Source organism: Mobula hypostoma, chromosome 5, assembly GCF_963921235.1.
Source record: "Mobula hypostoma chromosome 5, sMobHyp1.1, whole genome shotgun sequence".
NCBI lineage: Eukaryota > Metazoa > Chordata > Chondrichthyes > Myliobatiformes > Myliobatidae > Mobula > Mobula hypostoma.
The window spans coordinates 162,507,706-162,520,445 of record NC_086101.1 but is presented as its reverse complement, the minus strand read 5'-3'; the positions used below and the strand labels follow the sequence as shown (position 1 = coordinate 162,520,445).

The 12,740-nt window shown below is 41.0% G+C and overlaps 1 protein-coding gene across 4 annotated transcripts in view; it reads right to left on the bottom strand.

Annotated features, from left to right (window-relative positions):
* Window positions 1-12,740, bottom strand: part of sv2ca (synaptic vesicle glycoprotein 2Ca) — a 197,547-nt gene that overhangs the window by 99,098 nt on the left and 85,709 nt on the right. For all 4 annotated transcript variants that reach the window (XM_063049284.1, XM_063049285.1, XM_063049282.1 and 1 more), the window contains exon 4: window positions 1,677-1,857. In XM_063049284.1, the coding sequence (XP_062905354.1) occupies window positions 1,677-1,857 (181 nt within the window). The remainder of the gene's footprint in view (window positions 1-1,676; window positions 1,858-12,740) is intronic.

Sequence of the window (12,740 nt, the reverse complement as noted above, 5' to 3'; positions counted from 1 at the left end):
GCCAGAAGTGGGTAAGGGAGGTATTTTTCAGGGCTCATCCATTGTGGTCACAACTTGTATTGAAATTGTTAACTGTGGATAAATCTCTAACTCAAGCTCTAGGGAGAGCATTTCTTCACAATCCATTGGTAAGGTACAATGCATAAAATACCAACTATAGTCATTGCTTAAACTGATCTCTTTCAATAAGCAATAAATTGCTTCCCCTTGTTAGCCACAAGAGATCAACAAATATTTGCAAGGTGAATATGATGTTGTAATCTTTCAAATGTGACAATAATGAGTGTACAGAATCCAATTGCTGGCTAAGACTCCACTAAACACTGCACAAAATATTTCTGTAGCTATGAAATGACTCTGTACTATCCATTCCTGGGAAATTTATTTTTTATTGTAAATGGATTTTAAGTGATCATTTAAGACAATTACTGACAAACTGGATGGTATCAGATAAAATTATTTTAAAAAAACTTCTAGCACAATGGGTGGAAGAGGGAGAGAATGTGTGAATAATAGTGAATGAAAAAGTGAGAGGAAGTCTGCACGTGTGTATGAGAATGTGTGTGTGCAAGAGAGTGTGTGAGTGTGAGGGGGGAGTGTGTGAGAGTGTGATAGAGGGTGTGTGTGTGAGTGTGAGAGAGGGTGTGTGTGAGTGTGAGAGAGAACGTGTGAGAGAGAGTATGTGTGTGAGAGAGAGTGTGAGAGAGTGTGTGTGAGTGTGAGAGAGGGAATGTGTGTGAGTTTGAGGGAGAATGTGTGTGGGAAAGAGAGTGTGTATGTGTGAATGTGAGAGAGGAAGTGTGTGTGAGTGTGAGAGAGAATATGTGTGTGAGAGAGAGTAAGTGAAAGAGAGAATTTGTGAGAGAGAGAGAGTGCAAGAGAGAGAGAGAGAGTGTGTGTGTGTGTGTGTGTGTGTGTGTGTGTGCGAGAAAGAGAGTTGTGATAGAGGAATAGAGAGGGACAAGTAACAGAATGAAGATGGGAACTATAGTGCTCCTCTGAATCTTGTGACCTAATGTGCATCCACTGTCTGAAAGCTGCAACCTGGACAGCCTTTGGCTGGCACAGCTTGTATAAGGTTCTGGATTGTCTGAACTTCGGGCTGTCAATTAAGAAAAAGAAATGGATACTCAGATCCAATGAATGAACAGAAGAATTTTGAAGAGCCTTCATACCCTACTTCATGTATGTAATGCTATCAATATACAAAAAGAACGCTGAGAAATCATTCCAATTTGAATCATTGGAATCATTGTCAAATCATTAGCAATTTGAGCCTGTTCTGCCATTCAATGCCACACCAGCTGAACTTCCATCTTACTCTCCCACCTCCACATACATTATGATGATTTTTGTGTCAAAGTTCAACCATCTCCTTCATAAGCACCTTCATCGAACTGGTTCTACAGCCTTCTGTGGCAGGAAATTGCCCAAGTACACTTTTTATTGAAAATCCATTTGGATTTATCTAAATTCTCCATAAATGTATCAGTTGTACCCCCTTTTTATAAGATTTTTATTAATAAATAGTAAAATTATCAGAGTAAATGCATCAAATAATGAACGAAATATGTATTAACAGTTGGTAATGAGTTACAAGTTTTTAATCAGAAACGAAGCACAGTTAAAACTTAACGGCACCTGTAGGAAAGTTATAACATGGCAGCTGAACTTACCCAAATCCAGCAAAGAATCGGCAGAAGAGGAAGAGGCCGTAACCCTGGACAAAAGATGACAGAAAGGCGAAGAATCCATTCACGGACATACAAATAATGAGTGCTTGTCGACGGCCCATCTTGTCTGCCAAACCTCCCCAGAAAAAGGCCCCTAGCATCATCCCAAGATACACTATGCTGCCTGCAATAAAATGGAGAGGATCTTTGTTTAGTCAAGTTTTGCTCGTTAAACAGACAGTATTTTGAACAGCTTTAGAAATCTCTAACAGAACAACATTAACCATTTTCAACTGTGCACAAGAGTGCTGCAGCATAAACCTTTAAGAAATAAGACCCTACTTACGCTAATCACAGCCTTTATATACAACATGCTAAGTGATAAGTTTCCTGGAGCTTGTGTCATATTTCCATCATTCAGCATCCCCTCACCTTGAGAGGAAACACTGTGGAAGAAAAACTCACAAAAAAACCTGGAGAAACTTTGCAGAAAAGGCAGCATCTACCATTGCCACAGTAATGTGTCTGCCCATGGCATCCTGTATTGCCAGATTGAGGCTAAATGTGTATTAGAGAAACAGCACCCTATTCCACCTGGGGACTCTCCAACATTGAATTTCTAATTTTCAGTAAATTTCCCTCTCTTTTCTCTCTCTTTCCCTGTTACCTCTACCCCTTATCATCATATCTCTCCCCCACCTCTACCCTTTCTGTTTGCCCATCACCCACACATATCTTCCACAGGTTCCACTCCCCACCTTCCTCCTTTTATTCCAGGCTCTAACTTTCTTTCCTGTCAGTTTCCATGATCTTCACCTCTTCGTAACTTTCACCTATCACCTCCCAGCTTCAGTTGCCATTCCCACGCTCCCCTCCCCCATCTGTCTAACTGCAATGTCCTCTCTGATCTGAAGCCATCTATCAGCTGCCAGCTCTTGCTTCGCTCTTTCCCATACCATTTTATGTAGGAGGTCTCCTTTTTATCTTTCAGTCCAGATGAGGGTCCTCGACCTGAAATGTTGCTTCTCCACTTCCCTCCATAGATTCTGCCAGATCTGCTGAGCTCGTCCACCTTTTTTGTGTGTTGCTCTAGATTCCAGCATCTTTAGTCTCTTGTGTCTACTATTTACACAGGAGTCTTCATGTGTGCTTGCATGAATTAGAATCAGGGTTACTATCACTGACTTAACCAACTTACTGTTTTAATTATGGTTATTATTCTACTATGGATTTATTGAGTATGCTCACAAGAAAACCAATCTCAGGGCTGTAATGGTGACATATATGTACCTTGGTAATCAATTTACTTTGAACTTTATTGTTTTGTGTCATCATCATCATCATCATCATCAGGTGCCATGCCCAGTTTGAGCTTTGACTGCCATGACCCACACACTCCTGTTTCGGGTCAAGTGGATCAGTTCATTGGTATTCATTTCCAGTTCTCTGGCTGCTGTCTCCATCATCATTTGTCTTTGTTTTCCTCTTCCTTTCTTCCCTTCAATCCTTCCCATAATTACCGTGCATTCTAACTCCTCTTTCCTAATCACATGTCCAATGAAGTTACATTGCCTTTTCATGATCTCATACATTATTTCTCTTTTTCTGTTTGCTCTGTTCATGACATCCTCATTAGATATTTGTTTCATCCATGATATTCTTTGCATCCTCCTCAAAAACCACATCTCTGCTGCTACAATTCATTTCCTCATATTTCTAGATATTGTCCAACATTCTGAGCCATATAACATAACTGGATAAATGTAACATTTCAGTACTCTGAGGCGGGTTGTCATGCCTAGTTTAGTATTGGTTAGTATACTCTTCATTCTTGTAAAGGTGTCTTTTGCCATCCCTATTCTTCGTTTGATGTCCAAGTCGCACCTGCCATCTGATGTCACCCAGCTTCCTAAGTAGCAAAAGTTCTTTACTTGTTTTATGTCTTCCCCATTTATTCTCAGCCTGCAGATAGGATTCTCCTTCTTTTTGGATATCACCATACATTCTGTCTTTTTGCAATTGATAGATAGACCCATTTTTGCACTTTCTTCAACAATTATATCAATTAAGTTTTGTAATTCTTCCTTCGTACCTGCAATTAACACAGTGTCATCTGCATATCTGAAATTATTGATGTTTTCACCGCCAACTTTGATTCACAAGATGTCTCTTATTTTTTGTAATATCGTTTCACTGTACACATTGAATAAATCAGGGGAGAAAACACACCCTTGTCTAACGCCTCTCTTGATTTTCGTAAACTGATTCACTTCTCCATCTATTCTTACAGCAGCAGTTTGTTCCCAGTACAGATTTCTGATTGGGGGAGATCTTTCGAATCTAGATCTAGAGTTTTCTGTAATATTTCAAATAACTTATTGTGCTTCACTTCATCAAATGCTTTTGTGTAGTCGATAAAACAAACAAACAAATCTTTTTGCACTTAAATAGCTCGTTCTGATAGTATCCTTAACATCAATATCGCATTTCTTGTACCTTTGTCTTTCACAAAACCACATTGTTCTTTGCCTATTTCAGCTTGTATCTTACTTTTAGCTCTTGTCATCAAAATTCTTAGAAGTATCTTGGTGATATGACTCATTAAACTTATGGTCCTAGGTCAGCAGTACAGCACAAAAAAATAAAGTTGGTATAAATTACTTTATACAAAAATAAATAAATATTGCAAAAAAAGAGCCAACTCAACTAAGTAATCTGGAACTTTTGAGAAATCCAGTTTTAGTAGTGGTGACCATGAAATTGTTACTAAAAACCATTCCAGTTTTTCTAGTGCCCTGAAAGGGAGGAAGTGTATTGGCCAGCCTAAGAATTAGATATTATTTGGGGCCCCCAGAATGTGATTAGCTCTTAACTACCTTCCACAATAGCCTAGAAATCATGAGGATAAAACAAAATCACTGTGTATAAACAAAATAAGAATTAAGGCAAAACAGCTATTTGGCATCCACCTCGGCAACAAATTCAGTCTCAGCTAAGGCATTCCTATATCTTTTACTCCTGCCAAATTCTTCTCTTGAATATCTGGGAAGTGGGTATAGGGGAATCTGTTGCACAGACTGGTCAAGTAACAGCTGGACTTCATTTTAATCACAGAGTCATATCTACAGAATCCGTTCTCCCAGGGTATATCCTCTCCCACCAGCAGGACAGACTCACTAGAGATGCTGTGGGGGAAGAGGTGGTGCAGAATGAGAGATAAATGTGAAGCTGTAGACTTGGGAGCCTTTAACCTTGGCTCCAGACCATGTGGAGTCTCATACAAGCAGGCAAAACATAGCCAAAGAATTGTCTTCCTGAAATGACCTATCATCCTTCCTCACCTAATAAATCAGTCGTTCTTCACAAGCTCAAAGTAACTGTAGTAGCAAAGTATATTAATGTTATCAAATACTATGTTGAGATTCATCTTCTTACAGACATTTACAGGAAAAAATGAAATACAATAGAGTTTATGAAAAACTATATGTGCAAAACCAATATACAAAAGAAGGCAAATAGTGCAAATAAAATATTACTAAGAACATGAGATGTAAAGAGTCCTTGTGGGCTATAGAATCAGTTCAGAGTAGTGGTGATTGCTTTTATCCATGCCAGTTCAGGACCTGATGGTTGTAGGGTAACAACTGTTCCTAAACCTGGTGGTGTAGGACCTAAGGCTTCTGTAGCTCCTGCCCCATGGTAGTAGTGGGAAGAGGGCATGGTCTGGATGGTGGGAGTCTTTGATGATGGATGTTGCTTTCTTGTGGCAGCGCTCCATGTAAGTGTACTCAATGGTGGGGAGGGCTTTGTCTGTGATGGGCTGGGCTGTGTCCACCACTTTTTGTAGCCTTTTCCATTGCTGGCCATTGGTGTTTCCATACCAGGCCATTCCATTCCTGTACATCGGACATTATTAAGTAGAGGCACTGAAAGGCATTTGATAAGGTACCCCATGCAGGGCTAATTGAGAAAGTAAGGAGGCATGGGATCCAAGGGGACATTGCTTTGTGGATCCAGAACTGGCTTGTCCACAGAACGCAAAGAGTGGTTGTAGACGGGTCATATTTTGCATGGAAGTTGGTGACCAGTGCTGTGCCTCAGGAATCTGCTCTGGGACCCCTACTCTTTGTGATTTTTATAAATGACCTGGATGAGGAAGTGGAGGGATGGGTTAGTAAATTTGCTGATGACACAAAGGTCGGGGGTGTTGTGGATAGTGTGGAGGGCTGTCAGAGGTTACAACGGGACATTGATAGGATGCAAAATTGGGCTGTGAAGTGACAGAAGGAGTTCAACCCAGGTAAGTGTGAGGTGGTTCATTTTGGTAGGTCAAATATGATGGCAGAATATAGCATTAATGGTAAGACTCTTGGCAGTGTGGAGGATCAGAGGGACTTTGGGGTCCGAGTCCATAGGACACTCAAAGCAGCTGTGCAGGTTGGCTCTGTGGTTAAGAAGGCATATGATACATTGGCCTTCATCAACCGTGGGATTGAGTTTAAGAGCCGAGAGGTAATGTTGCAGCTATTTAGGACCTTGGTCAGACCCTACTTGGAGTACTGTGCTCAATTCTGGTCACCTCACTACAGGAAGGACGTGCAAACCATAGAAAGGGTGCAGAGGAGATTTACAAGGATGTTGCCTGGATTGGGGAGCATGCCTTATGAGAATAGGTTGAGTGAACTTGGCCTTTTCTCCTTGGAGTGATGGAGGATGAGAGGTGACTTGATAGAGGTGTATAAGATAATGAGAGGCATTGATTGTGTGGATAGTCAGAGGCTTTTCCCCAGGGCTGAAATGGCTAGCATGAGAGGGCATAGTTTTAAGGTGCTTGGAAGTAGGTACAGAGGAGATGTCAGGGGTAAGTTTTTTACGCAGTGATTGGTGAGTGCGTGGTATGGGCTGCCGGCAGCAGTGGTGGAGGCGAAAACAATAGGTTCTTTTAAGAGACTCCTGGATGGATACATGGAGCTTAGAAAAATAGACGGCTATGGGTAAAGCCTAGGTAGTTCTAAGGTAGGGACTTCTTGGCACAGCTTTGTGGGCCGAAGGGCCTGTATTGTGCTGTATGTTTTCTATGTTTCTATGAAAGCAGAAAGGACACAGAACATGCTTTGGGTGGAGGTCTCCAACATCCATCACCAAGGAAGGCCTGGTGGCACCACCCAGAATGAATTGGATGAATTCTGGACATTCATTAGATAATAAGTGTACCTGTGAAGAGCAAAGCAACTTCATTTCATTCTATCTGATTCACTTCCATTTGCAACCTTCACAAACAAGTGAAGTTGCCCATGTTTGCATGGAGCTAGGCTTGGACAACATCCTGACATAGCCCGATAAATGACAAATTCTTCCCTACAAATGTCAGGCAATGACTATTTCCTGCAAGTAGGGAGCCTAAATTCCCACCTTCGACATCCCATTAGAATCATCATGTGCCCATTATCAATGTCCCGGGTGATACTGTTGACTAGAAACTACGCCAGATTATCTAGGTGAATTTTATAGCTACAAGAACATGCCAGTGGTTGGGCCTCTTGTGACATATGACTCAGTTTCTGACACCAGCTGCAATGTATAGCCTGAAGTGCGATGGACTATACTGGGCATGAGAGTGCAGTACCAAAAACCATAAATAAACTCAACATCATGCTGCATAAATCAGGTGCTTAACTTGCACTCTGTCCAATATCCTGAATGTATTCCCTCCATCACCAGTGTACAGCAGCCACAATGTGTCATTACTTCTCTAGCTTACTCTGAGGACAACGGACTCCCACTCCCCACCTCCCTCATAGCTGAAACCTTGTTCAGCAAAAAGGAAAAGGTGTGTTGGAATACCACCCTTTGCATGTTCTCCGAGCCATCTTGACTTTGGAACATATTACCATCCCTTCATCATTATGAGGTCATAATCATGAAGGATTGTTGAAAAGCATGGTGAGAGAGCCTTCACCACAAGGACTGCAGCAGTTCCAGCTGTCAGCTAACCTTCGCCACCTCCTTAAGGACAATTTAGGATCAGCATTGATGTCAGTCAATTTGTGCACTACTCCATTGCACAGCTACATCGCCATCGTTTTACCACGGAGCAAGCTACAGGCGTGCAAGTGACAGACGTAAGTGCTATAATGAGGGAAGTGCACTTTTAATTTGCATTTACTGGATGCTACACTGGATGCGTGGGCACGTGGCCAAGTGGTTAAGGCGTTTGACTGGCGATCTGAAGGTCGTGAGTTCGAGCCCCAGCTGAGGCAACATGTTGTGTCCTTGAGCAAGGCACTTAATCACACATTGCTCTGCGACAACACTGGTGCCAAGCTGCATGGGTCCTAATGCCCTTCCCTTGGACAACATTAGTGTCGTGGAGAGGGGAGACTTGCAGCATGGGCAACTGCTGGTCTTCCAGACAACCGTGCCCAGGCCTGCGCCCTGGAGAGTGAAGACTTTCCAGGCATAGATCCATGGTCTCGCAAGACTAATGGATGCCTTTATTATGGCTGCTACTCATTGGAGCCAACAGGTTGAACCAGAGTCAAGTTGCTTAGATCTTGAGTCACAAAAAAGGTATGGTTTGAACTTTTGCGTTGAACTTTTTCTTCCCTTAACTTGGCCGTGATGTTTACCTAACAATACAGAATTTTGACACTAAAGTTGTTCGTGATATCCCAAAACTTAACCCGAAGTACAAATTCATCTGTTAATTTTTTCTACTTTCCTGACAATCGTTGTAAGTTTCAGTTATAATACATATGTAGTATGAATGACCAGTCACTGTCCAGAGATAAAAGCAGCAAGTAAAGTTCAAAGTAAATTTGTAATCAAGGTACATTTATGTCACCAAATGCAGGGCATTCATTGTAGACCAAAGTACAATAGAGTCAATGAAAATCCACACAAAGACTGATAAATTACCAGTGTGGAATGGAAGACAAACTGAGCAAGTGCAAATAATAAAGGAAGAAAAAGAAAGAGATCAGTGGATAAATAAAATTCTGAGAGCATGAGTTGTAGAGTCCTTGTCAGAATAGTTAAAATAACGATTGATAATTTTCAGAATAGATGACACCCAATTTAGTTCAAAAATATTTATCACAAAACTATAGTAAAACTCAGCAAGCCTTTGAAGATCACACAAAGTGCCTCCCTCACATCTGTCATCCGTGGCTTGGTGGCATCGCGCGAGTCTGATTTGTATTTATTCCAGTGGCGTGAAGCTTTAGCTGACATGATTTACACAGCCTTGGAAATTTGCTGCCCTAGAATTAAGGTAAATTGGAGAGGATGAACTGACTCATCATTTTTCATTTGCTGCCTTCCCTTCCCAAGAAAATAATCAATAGAAGCAGAAGTAGATCTTACGCCCTCTCTAGCCCCAGCTCTGCCATTGAATTGAATCAGAAATTGATAAAGAAAGGCATGATAGAATATCAATGTAGACTGGCGTGAAACGAAAACTGACACTAACCGATTTTATAGATAGGTAAAAAGGAAAAGACTATCAAAGGCATACATTGAACCATACAGAGTAAAACACGTTAATTTTTAAAGAGAAATATGGAAATTAATTATCTGTACTCACAGAAGGCACAAAAAAACTGCCAGATGAACTAAAGAATTAAGGCTCTAGTCAGTGAGAATTAGAAGCTGAGGGAAATAAGTATTAAAATAGTCCTAGTGAAGCTGGTGAGACAAAGATGATCTACATCCCAGCTTTGAGGAGTTGTGTTGTACACAGTGGAAGCTCTGGTTATTGTCTTCCATGTTTCCACAGAGCTGGAACTGCATCTGTGAATTAGTGGATAGCAAATTGAGTCATAGAACGCTACAGCATCAAACCAGGCCCTTTGGGCCATCAAGTGTGTTCTGAACTGTTATTCTGCCTTGTCCCATTGTCCCACACCTGGACCATAGCCTTCCATAACCCTCTCATCCATGTATTTATCCAAACTTCCCTTAAACGCTGCAATCAAACCCCCACCCATCACTTCGGCTGGCAGTTGGTTCCACAGTCAAATCACCCTCAGAGCGCAGAGCTCCCCTCAAGTTGCCTTTAAATATTTCACTCTTCACTCCTAACCTATGACCTCCGGTCCTGGTCCCACTCAGCCTCAGTGGAAAAAGCTTGCTTGCATTTACCCATCAATTCCACTCATAGTTTTGTAAACCACTATCAAACCTCCCTTTACTTTCCTACACTCCAGACAATAAAGTCCTAATCTGTTCAACTTTCCCCTATAAGTTAGGTCTGCAAATCCCAGCAACATCCTTGGAAATTTTCTCTGTACTCCTTGAATCTTATTGATATCTATCCAATAGGCAGGTGACCAAAACTGCACACAATACTTCAAGTCTGATCTCACCAACATCTTATATAACTTAAACATAACATCCAGGGTCCTGTACTCAATTCTTTGATTTATGAAGGCCAGTATACTAATAGATCCCTTTGCAACGCTATGTACCTGTGACGCCTCTTTTAAGGAATTAGAGATCTGTTTACCTGAATCCCTTTGTTCTACCTCACTCCTCAATGCCCTACCAACTGATCACATGTGGTCCACATCTGATCAAATCTGACCATTTACGAATGGAGGAAGAGAGCAAACAGAGATTGTTAGCGGACAGAAAATTCTGGAATACATAATAAGAGATGCGCAACAAAACAACTTTCAAAGAATAACAGGAAGAGTAGAGTTAATATGGTTTTATGAAGGGAAAATCATTTTTGATTAATGTGTTGGAATTCTTTCAGTATGTGACAAGTAGAGCAGATAAGGAGGAATCAGTGGAAGTATGGTATTTGGATTTCTGAAAGGATTTCTGAAAGGCTTTTAATAAGGTCCTGCACTGAAAGTTGCTTAGCAGGGATAATGCACACAGAAATAGGATGATGTGCAGACATAGATAGGGAATTACTTATTGAACTTATTGCTTGAAGACAATTGGACAGGTATATAGATAGGAAATGTTGAGAGGGCTATGGGCCAAATATACTCAATGGGACTACTTACATGGCTGTCTTGGTTGGCATGGACTACTTGGGCCAAAGAATCTATTTCCATGCTGTGTGCCTCTAACAGAAAGCAAAGGATAAACATACCCTTCTCAGAGTGTCAGATTGTGACTAATAGGGGAACTACATAGACAGATCCTTGGGCTCCAGCTATTCACAATCAAGAACAATGATTTAGTTGAAAGGATTTTCAAATTTGCTGACAGTACTAAACTGCGTAGGTTTTGGGTATAGAGGAATTTTAAAGAGGCTTCACTGAGATATGAATAGGAGGAGTCATGGGTAAGAAAATGGCAGATGGAATATAATGTGAAAAAAATGTGAAGTTATCCACCTTGGTGCCCATGACAAAAAAAAAGTGGAGCATCTATTAAATGGTGAGAGGTTGTGGTGTGTTGATGATCAAAGGGAACCAAGTTTTCTTTATACATTCAATGAGACGGAATGTACAGCGTAGTGACAAACAATCTGCTGAAGGAACTCAGTGAGTCAAACAGCATCTGTGGGGCAAGAGGAACTGGCATTTCAGCTTAACCCTGAATGATATATGCAGCACGTTCAATGGTCGCTTTATTGCTACACCTGTACACCTGCTCGTTAATGCAAACATTGAATTAGCCAATCATGTGGCAGCAACTAAATACATAAAAGGATGCAGACATTGTCAAGAGGTTCTGTTGTTGTTCAGAAGGAACATCAGAATGGGGGAATAAATGTGATTCGAGTGACTTTGACCGTGGAATGATTATTGGTGCCAGGTGGGGTGGTTTGAATATCATAGAAACTGCTGATTTACTGGGATTTTCATGCTACGGAGAATGGTGCAATAAACAAAAAAACGTCCAATGAGTGGCAGTTCTGTGGGTGAAAATGCCTTGTTAATGAGAACGGTCAGAGGAGAATGGCCAGACTTGTTCAAGCTGATAGGAAGGTGACAGTAATTCAAATAGTATTACAACAGTGATGTGCAGAGGAGCATCTCCGAATGCACAACATGTTGAACCTTGAAGCAGATGGGCTACAGCAGCAGAAGACCATGAACATGCATTCAATGGCTATTTAATTAGGTACAGCGAAGTGGCCATTGAGTGTACATTTATCAGAATCAGGTTTAATATCACTGGCATGTCATGTGGAAGCAGTACATTGCAATACATAATAATAAAAACTATAAATTACAATAAGTAATTTATATATACCCTGTATATACAGTGGATTCTGGTAATTGGGCCATCCGCTTGATTAGGACAATTCTTAAAGAACAAAAACACATTGAGAAAATAGCTGGGACTGCCTTTGTTTATTTGGAACAAACACTATACTACTTAATTGGGACAGCAGACTGTTGCCAAACTTTATACTTTATACTTTATTGTTGCCAAACAATTGATACTAGAGCATATAATCATCACAGCGATATTTGATTCTGCGCTTCGTGCTCCCTGGAGTGCAAATCGATAGTAAATATTAAAAATTTAATTTAACAGTTTCTAACTAGTGTCAGTCACATACGCTTGTGTAGCCATTAGTCACTACACTGTACTTATAGTGAACAGTTTATAAATAGCATCGGTTGCATGTGTTTGTGTTGAAAAAGCAGTGACTTTTGTCACTGATAGTTAGCGATGAATAAGCAGTAAGACAATTCAGAACTATTTTGCTCTCTGCAATTTCGAGCATTCAGACTTGGAAATGCTAGAAAAAGTCAGGAGCGAAAATCAAATGATATGACTACTTCAACAAGATAGGACTACAAAGAAATCGAAGGGATCTACAATCACCTTGAATATTATGTTTGGTCTCCACCAGAAACTCAGCTCTCACCTTTGGCTCCAAGTAGCTGTTTGCATGCGAAAGTTGCCACACCCCAGTACACTGCTTTAACAGATGGGATCAACCAGGTGAGTGCAGCCAGCAGGTCTCACACCCTGGTTCATTAGGGACATGCCTGTCCTAGCATGTGAAGTCAGCTCCGGCAGACTGGGTGGATAAGATCCAAAGGCAGGAAGGTGGTTCTGCAATGCCACGCAGAGAGAGAAAGGCATGAC